At 27.6% G+C, this 19,748-nt stretch overlaps 1 protein-coding gene across 1 annotated transcript in view; it reads left to right on the top strand.

Annotated features, from left to right (window-relative positions):
* Positions 1-397: 397 nt before the first annotated feature.
* LOC123293833 overlaps positions 398-19,748 on the top strand; it is a 107,495-nt gene continuing 88,144 nt past the window's right edge. The window contains exon 1 of the mRNA XM_044874768.1: positions 398-1,069. Coding sequence (XP_044730703.1) covers positions 549-1,069 — 521 coding nt within the window. The 5' untranslated portion in view covers positions 398-548. The remainder of the gene's footprint in view (positions 1,070-19,748) is intronic.

Below are 19,748 nucleotides of genomic sequence, written 5' to 3'. Positions count from 1 at the left end.
TGAAAAAATAATAATGGGAATGGTGGAAGCGCATGGAAAATTTATACTTGGTTATCGTGAATTTTAATTCTTAAACTTAAAATATAATTTTGAAAAGTTTAAAAACTCATAATAGGGACAAAAATACAAATTAACTTTTATGATTTTTGATTTTGACAATTAAACGGAAATTCTCAGAAATTTCCCAGATGAATCGTGTACAGAAGGTCGAAATACTGTTTTTTAATTGCTCGCTAATAGGGATACGATAGCTACCACTATAAATTGTCCTTTCTTCTCTAATGTGTTACGATTATATAAATATTCTGAGTATTCAAAGCATTACATCACTAATTCAACTATCTTTATAGTTAATGCATTAAAATATGATTATTTGTATATGTGGAGTGGGCTTGCCGAACAGCGGCGCGGCGCGCTGATTATACTATAGTGTTTGTGTATATCACTGACATTATACACAACAAGTTCGAAGTTAAAGACGCGGCCCCGTTCGCTGCTGGATGAATTATACAATATTTGATTTTATTCGTGTTTGATGTGTTCGTGAGATGCCTTATATTATAATTGTTGCCACTGATAAAAACCGTCAAATTGAAGACGTATTACTACCGTGTTGTTCAGCATCCTCTGCATCTTGTTCTTCTTCTTCTGCAACATTAGGAACCTCAACCTCAACTGCAATTAATAATACATCATCATCGTGTTATTGTAATTGTGTATTGTGTACAAATAATCGTAAACATACACGATTATTAAAACAATTATATAATTATAAACGTAATTATATTTTATTGAAAAATAATAACAATATTAATAATAATAATATTAATTCTACAACACCAAGTAGTGTAGGTGGTGATAAACAAAAAAAATTTAAGAAACGAGAACGTTTTGTATTTTTTGAGAAAAGTGTATTTTTAAAACGTGTGTTTAAATATCGACGTACAAATACGAATACAAAACGTAATTCAATTGTTGTTTCTTCATCTGCATCTTCTTCACCGGTAGTGTCACCAACATCATCGTCATTTAAAAAGAGTGTTATTAGCAGGTGGCGACGCAAAAAAAGGTATGCATACATAAGAAAAATTTTCATGTCAACATTATTAATCATACGGTTTGCGGTGGTGTATTTATTAATATTATTAATATAAACAACACACATGTGGAGTCAATATTGGATATTTGTCTGTTTTGAAATAACATTGGGAAACTGAGTGATAATTTGATTAACACTTTTCTACCCTCATTGCAATTTTAAACCTCTATATACATATAAATTTAAATCATATCCGTGTCATAAATTTTCTCAATTTTGTATTGTGATGCTTTAATGGGCCCTGACTGTTAAATCCGCTATGTAAACTACTAAGCTTGTTTCTTTCTTTTCAGATTTTAGTTAACCCAGTAGGGTTTTTTATTATTTATTTTATTTTATACTTTTTAGTGTCCCGGCATTAAATAACTATCTTATTTTACTATATTAAAACCTTTTAAAATAATTTATTATTCCTAAATAACTTTAAACATGTAATTAATGTATATTTTTGTAATCGCCTTTTAATTTCCTTTATTTTGATATCATACTCGAAAGTTTTGGTTAATTTTTTTTATTAACGTAATACTATTTCGCGCTAAAAATCCGCCATATTGTTTTTTTTTTCAAACACCTATCTAAGGACATTTGGGTTTTTAAGACGAACATAACGATATATTAACTGCATATTAGAAATCCATGTAGGCGTTTGGTAGATACGAGGTAATAAAGAAATTTACAAACAAATATACATACATACGCGCGAAAAACTTAACCACTCTTTGGCAGTCGGGTACAAACAAAAACTTTTCAGATCGTTCTTTCTTGTGGAAAACTGATTGTGGAAAAATATTTCGAATAAAAACATTTTTAATCGATAACAAATTGTCTATCTATATTAGGTACCAGGTATAGAATAGAGTGAGCTTTTTATTAAACCTGAAAGTTTGGATCAAGTTTAATGCCTGCGTTAAACGTACGCCTATAGACCCAAAATTTTTCACTTGAAACATTTTTATCGATAAAATTTATTTTGTCGATATCAACTTAAAAAAGCACCCTATGTATCATGCTATTAATTATCACCATGTATAAATCACCCCTCATTTCTTTACATTAGCTTAAAGATAACGATAATTTTAAATAGCTACGGAATTCCACTACTGTCCACAATATCCGAAAATTATATTTATTTAAAAAATAAAGGTTATTTTTTCATTTTATTAATGAATTTTATATTTACATACATACACCCGAATAGTGCCTCGACTATTGATTGTATAAAAAAATATTTCAAATAAAACTTGCTTGTCTTTATAAGATAAAAAAGTTTCCTTCAAAATTAAAATGGGACCTTTTATTGGGAAACACAATATATATATTCCATTAAAGGTGCTATAACTTTAAATTTTTTTAAAATCAAGCTATGTAAAATGAAGATCATTTAGTTTTTTATCAGAAACAATACCAAGTGTGAGATATACAGAATATAGTGTTTACCAATTAGCTGAATTCGTTAAGTGCCCCATGTCAGTCCAGTTTTTAATGAATCCGACACAAAAATGGGATTCATTTCTATTGGCGAGAGTGGCTTTTTCTGAAATAAATTTCAATTATCGTTCCATGATCGTCTATATGAGATGAAGTAACATCGCTGAAAGCTGAGGCAATAAAAACGTCGAATTTTTAATAAAAATAAGGCGTTATTGCATTAGGTATCAGAAAGATATCACCACCTTGTTGAAATAAACTTCTATGAGATACTTGTTTTTAAATTTTCATAATAAAAACTTGGTTGCGATCGACCTTTTGCTGTTAGGTATATTTATATGGAAGTATTTGTATATAGAAATATACTGCAGAAATGTGGCAAAGTTTAATTATTTATTGCTCAAGACTGTAAATTCCCATGATTATTTACTCAACAATAATTATTAGAACCTCTCAACAACAACATCATTTCACAACTCTAATGGCCGCCAAAGCTAGAGAGGTCTTAATGGAAAAAGCTTTTTGAACTAATTTAACATTTTTTACTTCTTACTTTAACACATACCCTAATAAGGTTCCTTTCTGAACGTTTTAGGCTCATTTAATTGCTTAAGTTCTGTGTTTATAAATTGAAAAAGTATAAATTTCTTGCCTTACTGGTGGCAGAGATTGGGATAATTAGTAAAATTTTCATTGGTAATTAATTCCACACAATTCCTCTTAATTATCATTAAAAACTTACGTTAATAACAAATTGGTTTTTTGCCAGAGGACCTGAATGAGGTTGGTCCAATCTGAGTTTTTATTTTTTAGGAAATAACTGTAAAATCAAGTATGGTCAATAAGTCTAAAATAAAAAAATAAAAAAAATTGAATACGTTAAACATTAATTGTCTTTTATCTACGCCCGTGAGATAAGAAGTACTCATTCAGTATGTGTGAGAAAAACAGTTCATGATCACTCTAGTGCGCTAATGAATTTATTACCGCACTTGTATCTTATATATTATCGCACTTGTATTTTATATAGGGACTTTTCTACTTTTCTCAATAAGATAAATATTTTACATTTTAGAGGTGTAGATAAAATTTTGTAGGGTAATCGTTTGATAAAGCATTATTAACGTATCACACACCTTGTGCAAATTTCGCAGGCATACGTTAATAATACTGTTATTCCACTAGTATGGTAAATAACTATTGTGGATGGCTGCTCTGTATATCAAAACACCGAAGTATTCTCCTTATTAAAGCACGGGAAGTAGAAACTATAATCTAAGGGAACGGAAAATGTTTATATATAGTCATCCCATAAATCGTAACATTCATGTCGCACCATAGCCCATGAAGACTGGTAGAATAGTAGATACATATCTTCTTTATATTTCCGTCATCTATATGGATACTATGGAACGACAATGGATACTATCCCGTAGTTTTAGTATTCAATTAATTCAGTAAAAATTTCGATATTTATTAATACGATATTTCGATATTTACCAAATTTCTTAAGAGTAATTACTTAACTAATATAATTACTTAAGAGTAAAAACAAACGTTGAATGTGATGTTTTGATTTACAATAATTGATTTATGGATTTGATCGATGATAACGAGAGACTTTTAAATTTGATAGTTCAATCGTGTTCGCCAAGAAAACTATGTTTTTTTGGCGAACAATTTGTTAAATAATGTATACATGTTTTACAAACGCACGTAAATCACGTAATATTGAATATAAAAAGATATGCTAGAGAATAATAGACTTTTTGGATAATTGCCAATATGAAATAGATAGGAAACAATTTGACACGTAAGTCACGTGAATCCACACGTTGAGAATTAAAAAAATTCCAATTTTTCAAATTTTAAAACCATAAACACTCCTTTATCACTATAACTTGAAGCTGAGTGAACTAAGGCTCTTATGAAAAGTTAGAATTATTGATTTTTTTTAACTAGCTTACTCGATCCATGTGTCTATGTCAATTTGAAGTTGAATTAGATTCGGGCTTAGCAAATAATTTATAGAATGACAGGAGTGTTTTCATTAAAAATTACTAAATGGACCTAAAATATAATTTTTACACATAAAATACGTAAAAATTGATGATCGCTGTTAATTATAACTATAAAATATAAACAGAAATTTCTCAATTCTGTTAAGAAATTACTAATGATTTTGAAATCTGGTTTGTTTCCGCCATTTACCTGTCAATATTTTTTGTATGTTAAATTTGATTTTGAAATATCGATTTCAATAGTAGTTTTTCTGAATAGGATAATTAACGAAAGGTTATATCGTTGGATTATTTTTTATGATTAATTTTACAGGTAAGAATTCTTAGTTTTCTTAGAAATGATTTCGTTTCTATGCTATACCTTGAGAAACACTTGTTTCGATGTTAGCCGATAATATTGAGCAGACTTAATGGTTTTTTCAAGTAGGTTGGACCTTTTGTTTCCTAAAAATTTTCCATTTTTTTCAAATTAAATAAATGCCCATCGCAAGAATGCTGCCATATCTTGAGATACTAGTTAAAAATATATTTTCCTTTTTGATAGGTTTCTATTATCTAGTGTCAACACGTGTCTACAGTTACAATAATTAATAAAACAAAAACAGGTGAAAACAAACAATTGACTGAGTTAACTGTTGAAGTACCATGTCACGTATGTAAAGAAAGATATGCACTCTAAGATAGGCACACACACACATAACTGATATTCACCAAATTTGAGCCCTAGTGGGTAAACAGTGATGTTTACGAAAAAATGTTCCAAACAAAAGTTGTTTGTTTTTTTTATAAAAACATTGTTTTCATTTAACTTTTGTTCTATCTCTAACGCTTTACAACTTGGGTCCTATGGGCCCAAGACCCAATTTCCCTATGTTGCTCACGAACTCATTTTTACGTCCCAAGCACGGTATGAAAATTTCAGCATGATTAATTATATGAAAACCTTTACCAAAATTTTGTTCGTAGCATCAATATTTTTAAGCCTTATAAATATAAGACTAAACTTAGTATACTATGATATATTTCATTTATAGGGTTATGGTATAATAAAATTGATCATTTATTGCACTTAAATTTAATCCCAAAATGTTTTTCGAAAACCGAGATTCTGGTTATCATCATCTGGTTATCATTCTTTCTAAAATCTCTACCCTATAGTTAAATTAAAAAATTCCTACATTAACCAAAAGTTCTGTTGATTATAAAAAGGCTGAACTTATTAAACCCTTTGTTATTGTACCAAGGTTTAAAAAAAAAACAAAATTGAAATTTTACCTAAATAAATTTATTATTGTGTATTAAGATTTAATAAATCTTGCATGATTGCCAGGATTTCTTTTCATAAAATCATTCACAAAATACCAAGAAAAACAGGAAACATTTTATAAATACATTCATGTTAAATGTGTATACAATTTTTAATAGCAATTGTGAAACACTCCTCCTAGTACACACAAACATTAAATAATAATAGTTTTTACAGTTATTTCATTTATCATTGTTAATATTTAGTATAATCTATATCATAAAAATTGAGCTGAGCGTTGCAGTAAAACTTTGACAATATTCAACTGAAATTTTTTAATTTAATATTCTACTTTTATAATTAAAAAATTACAATATGCCTATTCGTTGTATGTGCAGTCATGGTAGGGACAATAAAATCGATGCTAGCGCTTCCAGTGAAAAATTTTCGCGATAAAGGAGGCTGTTAATATTAATTTGCAATTCTCTACATATTAATGTTATAGAAAATATCATATTAAAATTATTGAAAAACGCTAATTAAGGTAGTACCAGCATGAAATCACTTTTCGACAGATTTGGCCGAATTTTTTTTCTCGGGTTTATAATAGCTTTATTTATGAATTCCTAAAATTTCATAATTTTTGACCGTTTAGATCGCGAGATATTTAAAGACAAAGTTCGCGATTTTGAGGTTCATGTCCCATTTAAAGCATGTAAAATGTCCGGTCTCTCCAACTATTTTTTATGATATTATTATATATTGAAGAAAAAGTAGAAAAAAATGTTTATACAATACAATTCTAAAAAAAAAATTTAGAAATTAATTTTCACTCTCGAGATATTAATTTTGACGTAAATTGATCGAAATTGGGACGTTGGCATAATTATTTCCCATTTTAAACGGTCAAAATTTCTGAAACTTTGGGAATTAATAGTAAGCATTATTAAATTCTTAAATTTAATTTTTCGTTAAATTCTGTCGAAAAAAAAATTGTACCATTGCTTTAACATAGAAACTGCAAATACCATGCTGGAACATCGTTAATTAAATTTAATGCATTAAAAATTGTGAAAATAAGAAATCAAATTGCACAAATATTATTTTTCAAATGTAAATTATCATAATTATTTATTTTAATTTGTGAGACAATAATATTAAATTTTCAATGTAAATCATAAATGCAATCCATACAATTATATATGCATCCATACAATTCTATAATTAAAGTAGTGTATCGTTACCATGGAAATAATAATTTAAAACAGTAGTGGCTTTCTGTTTTATTTTACAAAATTAGCTAAGATTCCGCACAGACCGTGGGTGAAAATTTCTTTTAAATAGAAATATTAGAAACTTTGGTATAATTATTAGGAGACGTAGGTAATGCAGACAATATGTTAAAACAAATGAAAAAACTTTAAATAAAAATTGGTTTGACGTCTATAACCGAGTTATACCTAAAAAAGTGTTATTTTTCTTAAATTTTCTTAAAAAAAAAAAATGATTAAAAATGCAATACCTTCGATTTTATTCAAAAGATATTTTATGTTATTTTACTAAAATGCTATGATTAGTACAGCACTGATATCTCTTGTGGGTAATTAGCTAAAAACTAACTTTAATGTCAATAATGAGAGTCTTGCACGTCGCTTCCACCAAATTTTAGTGTATATTTCAAAATTGTATTATAAACAAGATTATAAATAAGTCAAATGAGTGAAAGTAATAATGAAATGTTTCATAGATAAATTTCACAGAATGAAATTAACAAACCGAAACTTGCGATGAAGTTTTCGCTGGTTTTTTTGGATCAAACGCATACAATGAAAATTTTGTTATTATAAATTTCATTTATGTATTTGAAACATGTATAATATAATTTTATACAACTTGGTGCCAAGTCATTGAAGTTGTAAAATTCATTTTCTAAATATTATGTCATGTTGGATTACATAGACATATTGTATAGTTTAAGTTTTTCTAACGTTTGGCATTAGTTTCGATTTTATAACATATAAAAATATTATATATATAGATATATTAGTTTTAATAGATTGTGATTTGAAGGAACGGGCTCATTGAGCCGTTCAAAATTGAGCCGTTGCTGACACCCTAGCAGATGTGATTCATCGAAAGCATTATATATTGAAAAAAAAGATTGAGAGGTGTCGTGTGACATCCGGTAGGAACTATATTCCTTTCGTACCTTGGTACATTATAAATGTAGAGTTTACTTTTTTTTATTTACAAGATCGTTTTCTGAAAATTTAAGGTTTTAATTTTAGAAGTCAAATACTTATGTAGTTTAATCGAGAATATTCTTAGCTAGATTTCTAGAAAATCATACATAGAGATTATTGACATATATTTGCAGAGGTTCAATTTTTTGTTTTGAAATACATGAAATGTTATTGGTTTAAGCTGGGGGTTTCATTGTAAAGAAGAAAAACTGCAAATTAACAATTCAAGAAAATATACTACCAAGTAACATACTTTAATTTTCATCTATCAGTAGGTACCGTCAGAATATATCACTCAAAATATATTGTGCACTCAAGAACAACTAGCTCCTCCTCAATATAATCCTCTATTTGTAATTCTGATATTATTGAGGTATATGATTCAAACTGTACCTATTTGTTTACTATTTGATAGTTCATTGGGATCAAAAGTTTTAAATGCGACCTGTGTTTTATTTAATCTTATGTAGTCAGCAAATTCCTTTAAAAATACTGTACTGCAATATGATTAAACGCTTTTGATTTGATTACTATGTTAAAGTGCACACTAAATAAAAAACTCAATACTATTTTTGCGTTAAAAATGCATTAATTTTAAATCCTTACAATTTCGCATAAGTCACCTTCGGCGCATACTTCGCAGAAATCCGAAAAGCTGGTTTTTTTGCCGAAGGTGAAAGCCGAAGCCGAAACATGGGACGTACACTTACCAGGGCTCAAATTAAGAGTGATGAAGTGAAATATGGAAAAATGATATTTTTCTATCATTTTTAGAAATGATGTTGACTAAAATATTTATAAATGAAACAAGGACCAATTAAACAACAAGATTCAATTTCTTTATTATATCTGATAACCAAAAATGCTTTCGCCTGTCGGAGAAAAATTTAATAATAATTTTTAACGATATTCATAAAACATGGTTTTAATAAGTTGTGAAGGCATCCACCAATTAAGATTTTGCTTTCGTTGACTATACATCAAAATGCTAATAACATAAAATGTAAAGCACATATTAGACAAACATTAATATACCCACATGTTGAGGGGTTGTATGCTATTTATTAATTAACAAAAATGTTAAGTGGACACCACATCACTTCTTTGTACGCTTATGAACAAGACAAATTAATTCAGAGATAGTAAAAAAAATTAATTTTTTATATCTGTAAGTCAAAAAGTTTTAATTTTACAACGTACAAGTAGAAAAAGCGATGTGCGAACTAAATATTATAAGGGTTCGATCAATTGGTTAAAGGTTCGATTTCTTATCTGTCTTTTTACATAACTGACTGAAAATAGATTCAGGGAAGCTTTGAAAAACTCAATATTAAATGTTTACGAGATTGCAATACTTCCTCATTTTAGTACAAGCCAGTAAATAAAAACAAAACTTGCATGTTGCCCGTACTTAATCTGTGTTTAAGATCAAACAACCATTAAATAATTTCATTGTTTTATGCCATGCATTCTTATTTGAAATTTTACTAAATAATTACATACAATTTTATTACATTTAAAACAAATTTATATCGCTTGTGTTTTTATTTTATTTTTTAAGACTTTAAATAGATTTAAAAAATATTTATTTTTCTATAATAACTTTGATATGCTTCCAACCTTTTTTGATTAGATTATAAATGAATATATAATTTGAGATGGTATTCAGAATTTACTGCAGAAATTGTACACAGTAAGAAATTTATTGTGGATATCTCTATGTCAGTATCGGCGGCGTGAACGACATACTGATTTGACCATTGAGGAAGTAGTAACATTAGTAATAGTTATGCTGGACGAGTCAATGCAGTAAGGTCCATACTGGTTGGCGATATCACAATACTTCTGGTGGATAGCTGTAATATTACTTATGCTCTAACATAAATACTAGAATAACTGTTTCTATACCATACATACCAGAATTGTAGTAATCGCCATACATTTCTTACCTTGTACCTGTGATAATTTCCAGTCAGGAAAATCAGAGTTTAAACGAATTTTCACGAAAATCATCGTTCAAATGAATGTGAACTAGTAGTTTGACTGAATAGACTCGTATATTTTTTAAGTAATTCCCAAATCAATACAAATAATAAAGATTTAATCATTATAATTTCTAGAATTGAAAACATGAGAAATCTTGATTGCTGTTCAAAAATCAACTACCAGATTTGGTAATATTTTCAAATGACTTACAATGGAAAAACTTTACCACATTAGCTTTTTAAATATTTTTATTACTATTATAAATTTCGAAGAAAAAACGCGTATAACCTTTTTCTGCTAATTAAGATTTTGTAATTTCCTTTGTAGTGTTATTAAGAGAATCGTGAATAAATGTTTTTTATGCTAACCATAGCGTTGATTATAGTAGCTTTTGAAAACATTCGTTAGTGGTGAAAAAAGTTAATCTAGAGTTTTTTTGCAGACCACTTTAATTTGTTAAACTCCAAATAATAATTCATAACAAAATAATAAGACAAAAATTTTAATATATACTATACATACATATGAATAGTAGTGAATGAAAATTGCTGGGAAATAATTATGTTTAAAATTATCGAGAGGAAATTATTTATTTTATTTTCCTAGCAAATATATTAGTCATTACAATTCTACGCAACAAGATACTACAATTCGATTTAACCATTCGAATTCGCATAGCGTTGACGTGTTATAATTTTAAAACATATGACATTGGTTTTAAAAAAATAATTAAGAGCATGACGTTTCATTAATTATCATTGTTTGCAAATTAATAAAACACCACTAAATTGATAACATTAGAATGAATTTCAGTAATATTTACGTTTAAAGAATTTTTTCAAAAATATTCACGGGCACACATGCTATTATTTTATACAACGTAAAATGCATGTATAGATAACAGCATTCGCCTTGGAATTATTATCAGTAAATTTAGATAAAATATTTTAATTTAAATAATTGGGAATTTTTTTTAAATAACAAAAAAAAAACCATTTAATTATATGCAATTTTCTATTTTATCGATTTATCTATAATTATCCTAACCCCACCCATATTTTTAAATGAAAAATCTTTTTCCCGTGTATTTATTATTGTTTTTGCTTGATACTTCAGATAAAACATATATATTGGAAAATTTTATATCACGTTAAATCAGATAAAACGAGACAGGATTATGTATAAGCTCGGTTAAATGCGCAGATATTTATTTTTAACTATTTCGTTAATCATGCATGGAAATAAAAGTATATACAAGTTTTCAAAATTCCATGTAGGTAAGGAGGTTTTCCATTAAGAATGATATAAATTTAAACTACAGTTGAACAACTAGTAAAGACAAATCATAAAAATTTGGAAACAATAAGGGATAATCCTGCTGTCAAATTGACCATATTACCCATAAAAATGTTAAACTAGACTTGAAACCATGACAAAATTTAAAAGTGAAATTAAAATTGATTAAAATACGAAGAAGTTTAAGAAGTGCAATCAGAGATTACATTCAAGGGTTTCCCATCTCCTTTTTCGCAAAGTTTTATATGTTATCTCTATAGCGATACCCACGTATGACGTCACCAGGCATCTTCCTCTTTGTTTAATTAGGAATTTTAAACGTTCATATTTTGCATACTAGAAAATATTTTTAAACACGAACTTTTTTTTTCTATTCGTGAAGTGAGAATTCTTCATCCGAAGTGACAACAATCTTCATGAAGTTGGCTCAATCACATATGCACCATACATGATAAATATACCATCATCATAACCAAATACTCTATTTAAAGCAAACTCAAAGAAATTTTCTTTCAATTCATCGATTCACTTTATTTACACGATTATATATCCCAACTAAGTTTAATTTTTATTTTCCATCAATAAAATGCATGGCTTTAAACCAAAATCAATCTCTTTCATAGATGTAATGATTTTGTTTATTTAACTTCAGTGATTTTGTACATATGAATTCATATTTTAAATTCAATTCCATTTTGTTGTAAATACAAATATTTAGCTGTACTTGTTCCAATCGTTAGGAAATTGTTTGAAAGTATTTTTACTTTATTTCAATATGAAACGACCAACTTCAACTTTTTCAGTGTAGCGAACTTTTAGGACGAAGTCCGGTAGTATATACAGAAGCCCTGTGACACTCACACCAGATTTCTCTGTTAGTTATTGTTTTTGGATTTGTCCGCCAAACTATTGATTGGCATCCATTAAAGTTTCAAAATCAAAACCTGTATAGATAATTCATATAAATCATAATATTATAATATGAGTTGGTGTATAATTGTTTGTAAAGTGTTATTATATACAGTATCGTTCATATAATTTATTCAACCCACACGCATACATAGTCACATATTTATATCTATCAAAATAAAGTAGTAAACAGAGCAAGCAGAGTTTGTTTATTTGATATCAAGTACTTGAACTCATACATTACTTACTTTAACTATATTGATAACAAATATTTGTTTACGTAGGATTCTAAATAAAATAGATGAAATTTATTTTAATCAAACGTAGGATTTTTATTGATTGATGAAAAATAGTTTTGTATATTTTATGTTTGTTTGATATTGGTCCCGGTGCCCATCATAGACAGATACAACTTTTAGAAATTGATGTGTCGTTTAACATATTATGCTTAGAATAACTATTTTTTTATCTATGAAAATAATAGGAAGAGTTTCCGATCATGACTACAGCCCATGCTAAAATTTTTCGGGTGACTATCAGGAATCATGTTGAATAGATTCTCGTATATGTAAAAGTAAGTTCAAGCATCATGGAGTAGGTTTTGCGCGGTACAGGCGTGTACAGGTGAGAATATGAATGCCACACCCCTTGGTATATCATAACGTTGCTCGATACTAACTCTGCATACGCATTCGAAGCGAGTTACTTAAATACCGTACAGAAATAAATCATGTAGCGCTTCGGAAATTGACGGAATATCACAAATTTTATAAAATTCTGGTACTGAAGTTATCGCATTTATCTTCTTCGCTTCGAATAATTATGCAGAGTTAGAATCCAGCAACACCGTATATATTTGCTGGGGCAGGGGTGAAACACCAAGGATGTGACATTCATATTATCACCTACACCGCGCAAAACTGACGCCATGGTACTTAAGCTTACTTTTATACATAGGAGTATCGTTTTTAACATGATTCCTGATGGGTCATTCCACACGAAACATTTTAGCAGAGTTTGTAGTCTAAAAGATGATTTAACAACAAGTGCAAAGATCATTTTGTTCGACTTTTTTGTTGAAATCGAAGAAAATCGAACAACGGACATCTATTTTAATGAAGTGTCGTAAAAAACGATTATTGAATTTGTAATTTATTTATTTTTCTTATTAGAATAACGAAAAGAAGAGATATTAGACAAATGGAAATTATCCATGTGGTCCAAAGCTTTCCTTACTACATGAAAGACAGGACCCTCCACCACAAAAATATTCGTTGGTAAAAAATCCTAAGCAAAATTTAATGAAACACCAACAGCTAGAGGTGTATTTGTCAAAGACAATGTATTTTGTCGAGCTCCGGGACTGTATTATTTGTATTTTATTTGAATTAAAACGATTGTTTCGAAATGAAATAAATAATTGACATTAATCCGATATTTTATATATCAAATGGCTTTAATGCATGAATTATGTAATTTCAAAACAACAGAGAATGTACCTACTGAAAGTTTGAATTGCTTGACTAAAAGTTTCTTACTTTTATTTTTGATATCGTTCTAGTATCGGAGAGAGAATAAATGGTATAGACTGTTCCATAGAGCTTTGAACCAGAGCAAAATCGAGATACTAAGCAAGTATACTTCTAAAGGAAACCAAAAATAATCATTAAATCTGTAGAAATTCAAAAACTGATACAATTAATAATAATTATGGAATATATGCTAGAACATTAATTATTATATTGAATGTAATTAAAACAATTCTTATTGCCAAAACAAACTGTTAGTTAATTGCTTCGTAGAATATGAAATATTTCATTTTAAAAGCAGGTTAGTTCAATTATTACGTCTATATACACACCTATAAAACTATATAAGAAATACTTTTCAAATTCAATATGGCATCGATATTATGAGAAAAATTAACATTTTATCTTCTATTCTGCGTTCGTGTATAAGTTTGTTCATGTATAAGTATATTTCTTACCATGTATCGGAGCTCCTAAGCGGATGAAATGATTTTAATTTGTTTTTTTTTAGAAAGGTAATTTTATCAAGAGTGTTCTTTCTAAGCTATATTTCAAGTACGATTTACGACGAACTTCTAACGGGTGAGCAAATTTTCTTGAAACATAGCTAAAAAACACTGTCAATCAAATTACTATTTAGACAAAAAAAAATCCGAATCGGTTTTTTATTTTAAGAGCAATATGAGTATATATGCAGAATGCTATTTAATAAATCAACGCAAGCTTAAGAAATTTTCATTTGCTTTTATTGGATGAATATAATGAAAAAATGGTTTTCTTGGTAGAAGAATATCAAAATAAAACGAGCAAAAGTTGATTGAGCCAAGAAATCCTTTTCCTGTGTGCAAATGTATCTGATTTAAACAGTTTTCCAAAGTTCCTCCCTTAACATTAAAGAGGCTCAAACAAATGCTACTCTATACAGTGTACATAGATGTTACGTTATGTTAAAGCATTCTCATTAGAAGATTTTTTTCCTAATTATTTATTATTACATGCGTTTATTATATTAATATTAATAATAATAAAATTTTATATACAAACAAAAATATTATTGAAAACTATTAGGTGTAAACTTTAGTTAGTAAATTATAATTAGCTCTCTATCTTGTTATCATTAAAAATAATTTTATTATATTTTAATTAACAACATAATTATTATAACTAATGTTGTCTTTTGTGTTAATATAGCACTTAACTACTTGTAGATATGCGGTAATTTGATTTTATAATTAGATTTTTTAATAGAAACTACAATAAATTGAATTAAAAAGATTTTTAAAATTAATTTGAACAAAATCGAACAAGAACTAATATAAAATTATTTAGGTGTATGAATTAAAATAAAACAAGTATGCCTGACTTTAATCTAGAGCTTTTGTAGTCTATCATTAGAGTTTTTATAGGGATAAGAAACAGGTCTCAAGTTTCAAAAACAGCACGTGATTGAACGAAGCTTTTTCTTTAAGTTCATAGTTTAATGTTCATACAGTAGTTATTTAGCGCAAACTAAACATGATATAATAAATATTTTGCAATTTGATTAATATTTATTTTTCTACATCATTTAATAAATACAATTAAATTTATTATTGATCGATTTTATGATTTAGATCAGTAAACAAAATCGTTTTATAATATTAAAAATAATAATAACAATTATAATTAGTTTTCGTACCGAAAGTTTCGAAACGAACATTCTGACTATAAAACATACTATATTTATAGTATTTTCCTAAACGTACCGGCGTAATGTAAAATCTACAACAAATGAAACATTGATATCATGTTTAGTTCTGTGTAGATATGTAATCTCATTGTTTCTGATAAATGAACCTGTACGGTAAACGTGGTTTCTATAATCTAAAATTTGCCTTACATGATACCCATTTCAAAATTGAAGAGTCTCCAGGTTTGGTTTAATGAATGCAAGCTCTATTACACTCCCAATATGCTAGTAGCTCAGTTGGTTACTCCGTAACCAATTTCGTTCGCAGTATACCTAGGGTAGCGGATTCGATTCCCGCCGCCATAACAAAAGTTAATTTAATTAATAGTTGTGATGGGCAGGTGTAGTGCATGGTATGTGCATGAAGGAGAGGCACACAGCCTCTGAAAATAATTGAGGAGCTGATAAATGAAATTATAAGCGGAAAAGGTGGAAAAACACATATATGGTATCACAATGGGCTCTACAGCCTAAGTGTGTCCTTCGTGGACAGCCAATATAGCCTAACCTTATAATGGAACAAACTTTAAATACTCTTCAAACACACTTCATGCGTTCACCATCAAATACTTACAGGAAATTGTTTGTCATGAGTAGAAGCTGTATACTTATTTTATTTTCAATAAATACAAATGAACAATATTCAATAAAACCTTGAGCTCGAACAGTTTTCGATTAATTTACGCTAGACTATTAGGCTGAAAATGATACATTCTATCTAATTCTATTCGACTCAAAAGCTGAAATACTTCATTATTAAACATCTTCATTATAAAACTCACCAATGTAATTTTTTAAATTGTCTCTATCTAAAATTTGTCGTCTGAAATATTCTGTACTTTGAAAGTTTTAAAACACATTTATTATGTATATTTTATGTTTAGATAACATTTATACTCAGTTGACCTATTATTATTATAGATGTATATAAAGGAAATTGATATAACTTCCTGTTTTTATATGTTTGTAGTTTATTAGTGAATAGAAAATGACTCAGCAATAAAGCAGAAATGCTTGTTTTTTTTTCAAGTAAAATATTTTAAATATCATCGTAGTCATATTTCAGTGAGGATAATCAATGGTACTTAAAGCTAAAAAATATTTGTCTAATTATAAATTATTATAATTGAAAGCACTCACTTCAACATATAATCGTAATAGTACTCTCTAGGAAACAGCGTCATGAAATCTATATGATTCCTCCCAGTACAGTTAGAAGCACCTTGATCGTCCGCTGATTATAGGCTATGTGACGTCACATTAAATTGAATATCGATTCAAATTTCGATTTAATTTTAGCGTATTTGGTATCAAATTAAAAGAAGTAATTATAGAACTCTTGAAAAATATATATTTTGTTATACTTAATAACGAAATTATAACCGCAAAATATTTTAAAATGTATGTATTTTCGTCTGTTCCCACCTAGCTACGAAACTACTTATCATAATTTGACAAATGAGGTATTGTTAGAAGCCTCTTGATCGCACACTGGTTATAGGCTCTGTTACCATTTAATTAAATAAGGCGTTCTCTAGAGGATATAAAGGTATGGTAGCACTTTTCAAATAAATATATTTTGTTCTACTTTCTCACGAAATTATAACCACAACGTGCCGGGAGACCTCTAAGATTAAACAGTTTTCCACAATACCGAAACAAGATCCCTACATAGTAATGACGATTTTACTTATCATAACAATTTCAAATGGAAAAATTTTCTTGTTTTAATACTTTTAAGAGCGCGATTCTGTAATTGTGGGGGTTTAATTTTAGAATTTTATCTTATGGTTATAGGATAAAACAATGACAAGCATCATTGATGATACATGATAATGAAGTACAATAAATTTTGACATAAATTTATAAATTATATCATCTTCTAATAAATTTCCTTCCTTGTTAACACTCTACATAACATGATATTAGATATGATTATACATCATAGTTATTATATGGCTGCTTACTATAATAATATATGAGCATTTATAAATAAACATACTTATTTATCATTATTTATTATCATTCTTATCATATTGTTTTAAATCATCTTTGTACTCAAATGGTGTAGTTCAATAATAATAACTTTAATGAACCCAACAATTGAAACTGTTATTAATATTCTTAGGAAGGATGTTATTTATTTTATCAAAATAGAACAAAAAAAAGCTCAATTGATCTTGTTAAAGCTCTATTGAACTGGTTAGTAAAGCCATAGCAAACACAAAAAAGTTTCGTTTCTATTTAAGAGTAGATGTGAAGTATTGAGTTACGTCTCAGACATGAACCATCATTTTTGCATAAAACAGCTGCTTGTATATACAAAATTTTTTGCGCCAGCCAATGAAATCATTTTTTTGAAAAATCAATTATTGACAGTTTTTGTCCAAATATATTTTTAACACAATTGAAACAGAATAACAAACATTGAAAATTATTATTAATTTGTGTGAAATGGCTTTGTTGTTATTTTAGTTAAAAACCGCCCCTGATTTTTTATTATCTTTTTACAAATATTTAGAAAATTAAAACAACGTGAGACATTTTACCTTTGGAAACTGACGCCGACCGACTAAAAGTTTGTCAAAGATATTTATCTTCGAAATACATTAAATCTTGTGTCTTGGTTTGGCAGTACTTTGGTTGAATTTCTTTGGAACAATAATTTTTAAAGCTGAAAGCTGTAGGTAAAAGTTAATAATTAAAAAGAAAATTATTTAGAAATGAAAAACTATTTTTAATGAACTTTTATAAATAAATTATTCACAAGGTATATTTATTTGTTACAGGTAAATATAATTCAAAATTCCCGCCTTTGCATGTAAAACCAGGTGGATCAAGTAAAGGTAATTTAAAATTAAATTTTTCATTTAAGTACAAACCTTTTGTAAAAAATTTTAAAAATTGAAAACAAGCAATGGGCTCAGTTAATTTTTGAAATAACATGAATGGAAAGTGTTAAACATAAGTGCTTGCATCATTTTTTATTAATATGAAAAGTTTAAAAAACCAACACAATTATGGCAGACTTACGGTCGCCATTTATTTTGTTTTCGAAAACTTCGAACATTTTTGAAAGTATTTTCTATAAATTTTTTCATTTTTTGAAAATGTTTTACAAGATCACTAGTTGAAGCTACTTGCAAATTTTTAACTCCCTATTTTTTATAGTTTTGGTGAAAATGGACACCAAAATTTTGATGTAATGCGCCTTCACGGGTAAACACTGATGTTTACAAAAAATGTTTTGAACAAAAGTTATTAATTTTTTTGTAAGAAACATTTTTTATCTTTAAACTTTTGGTCTATCTCTATTGGTTTACAAAATGAGGCCTACGGTTCCAAGACCCAATTGATCTATATTGCTACTTTACGAAATCAATCTAACTTTTTTTGTCCTGAGCACGCTATAAAATTTCAGCGTGATTTCTCTATTCGCTTTTGAGCTATAATTAATTAACATTTTTGCTCCAAAATTATATAATTTTAGAAAATTTGAATTCTTTATAATACTTTCTATTAAAGAAAAAATTTTATTTTCTATTTCTAAGAGCCCTAAGTACTCAAAAAGCAATTCTATCAATAAAATTTAAAATAAATTTTTAAATTTTAATTATTTTAATTGAGTAAATTGTACCTAAGTGTATTATAAGAAACTGTACACAAAAATCCTCAAAAAGTGAAATTAAAAGAAAAAAGATCTTCTAAAATTAATCGGAAAATGCCAAAAACTTATAATGATTTCAGGAGTAATAAATTATAACTATTATTAAGGTATAAAAATCAGCAATAATTCTATTAATTAACTGTGCAGTTATTTTTTATTGTTTATAATTACTTACAGTTAATTTAAAATAATAAAAAATTTTGATTGATATTCATTGATAGCCAGTTTATACGTTATTGCATGAACCTTTGATCCTTTTATCATTTATAAAAATTATTAGGTATTAAAAATTACAAACTATTTTTTTGTTGTTGCTACATTAATAACAATAATTTTTTTTTTAATAATTAATAATTATACAGTATATATTTTATTAGAAACTATTAATAATATAATATATAAGGTAAAATATGATTCAAGGCTGTTTAAATGTATAAGTAAAATTATTCAGCCAAAACCTTACGGCACAGATCATAATATTAATAATGTTCATTAAAATTTTGTTGCAAATTTTAATTAAATATATACCTCTTTGCAGCTTGGAGAATTCACTAAAGTATTCTCATTATATTTATATTTCTTTTTGTGGGGGGCA

This window comes from Chrysoperla carnea, chromosome 2, assembly GCF_905475395.1.
Source record: "Chrysoperla carnea chromosome 2, inChrCarn1.1, whole genome shotgun sequence".
Taxonomy (NCBI): Eukaryota; Metazoa; Arthropoda; class Insecta; order Neuroptera; family Chrysopidae; genus Chrysoperla; species Chrysoperla carnea.
This window is presented reverse-complemented; position numbering and strand designations above follow the sequence as displayed.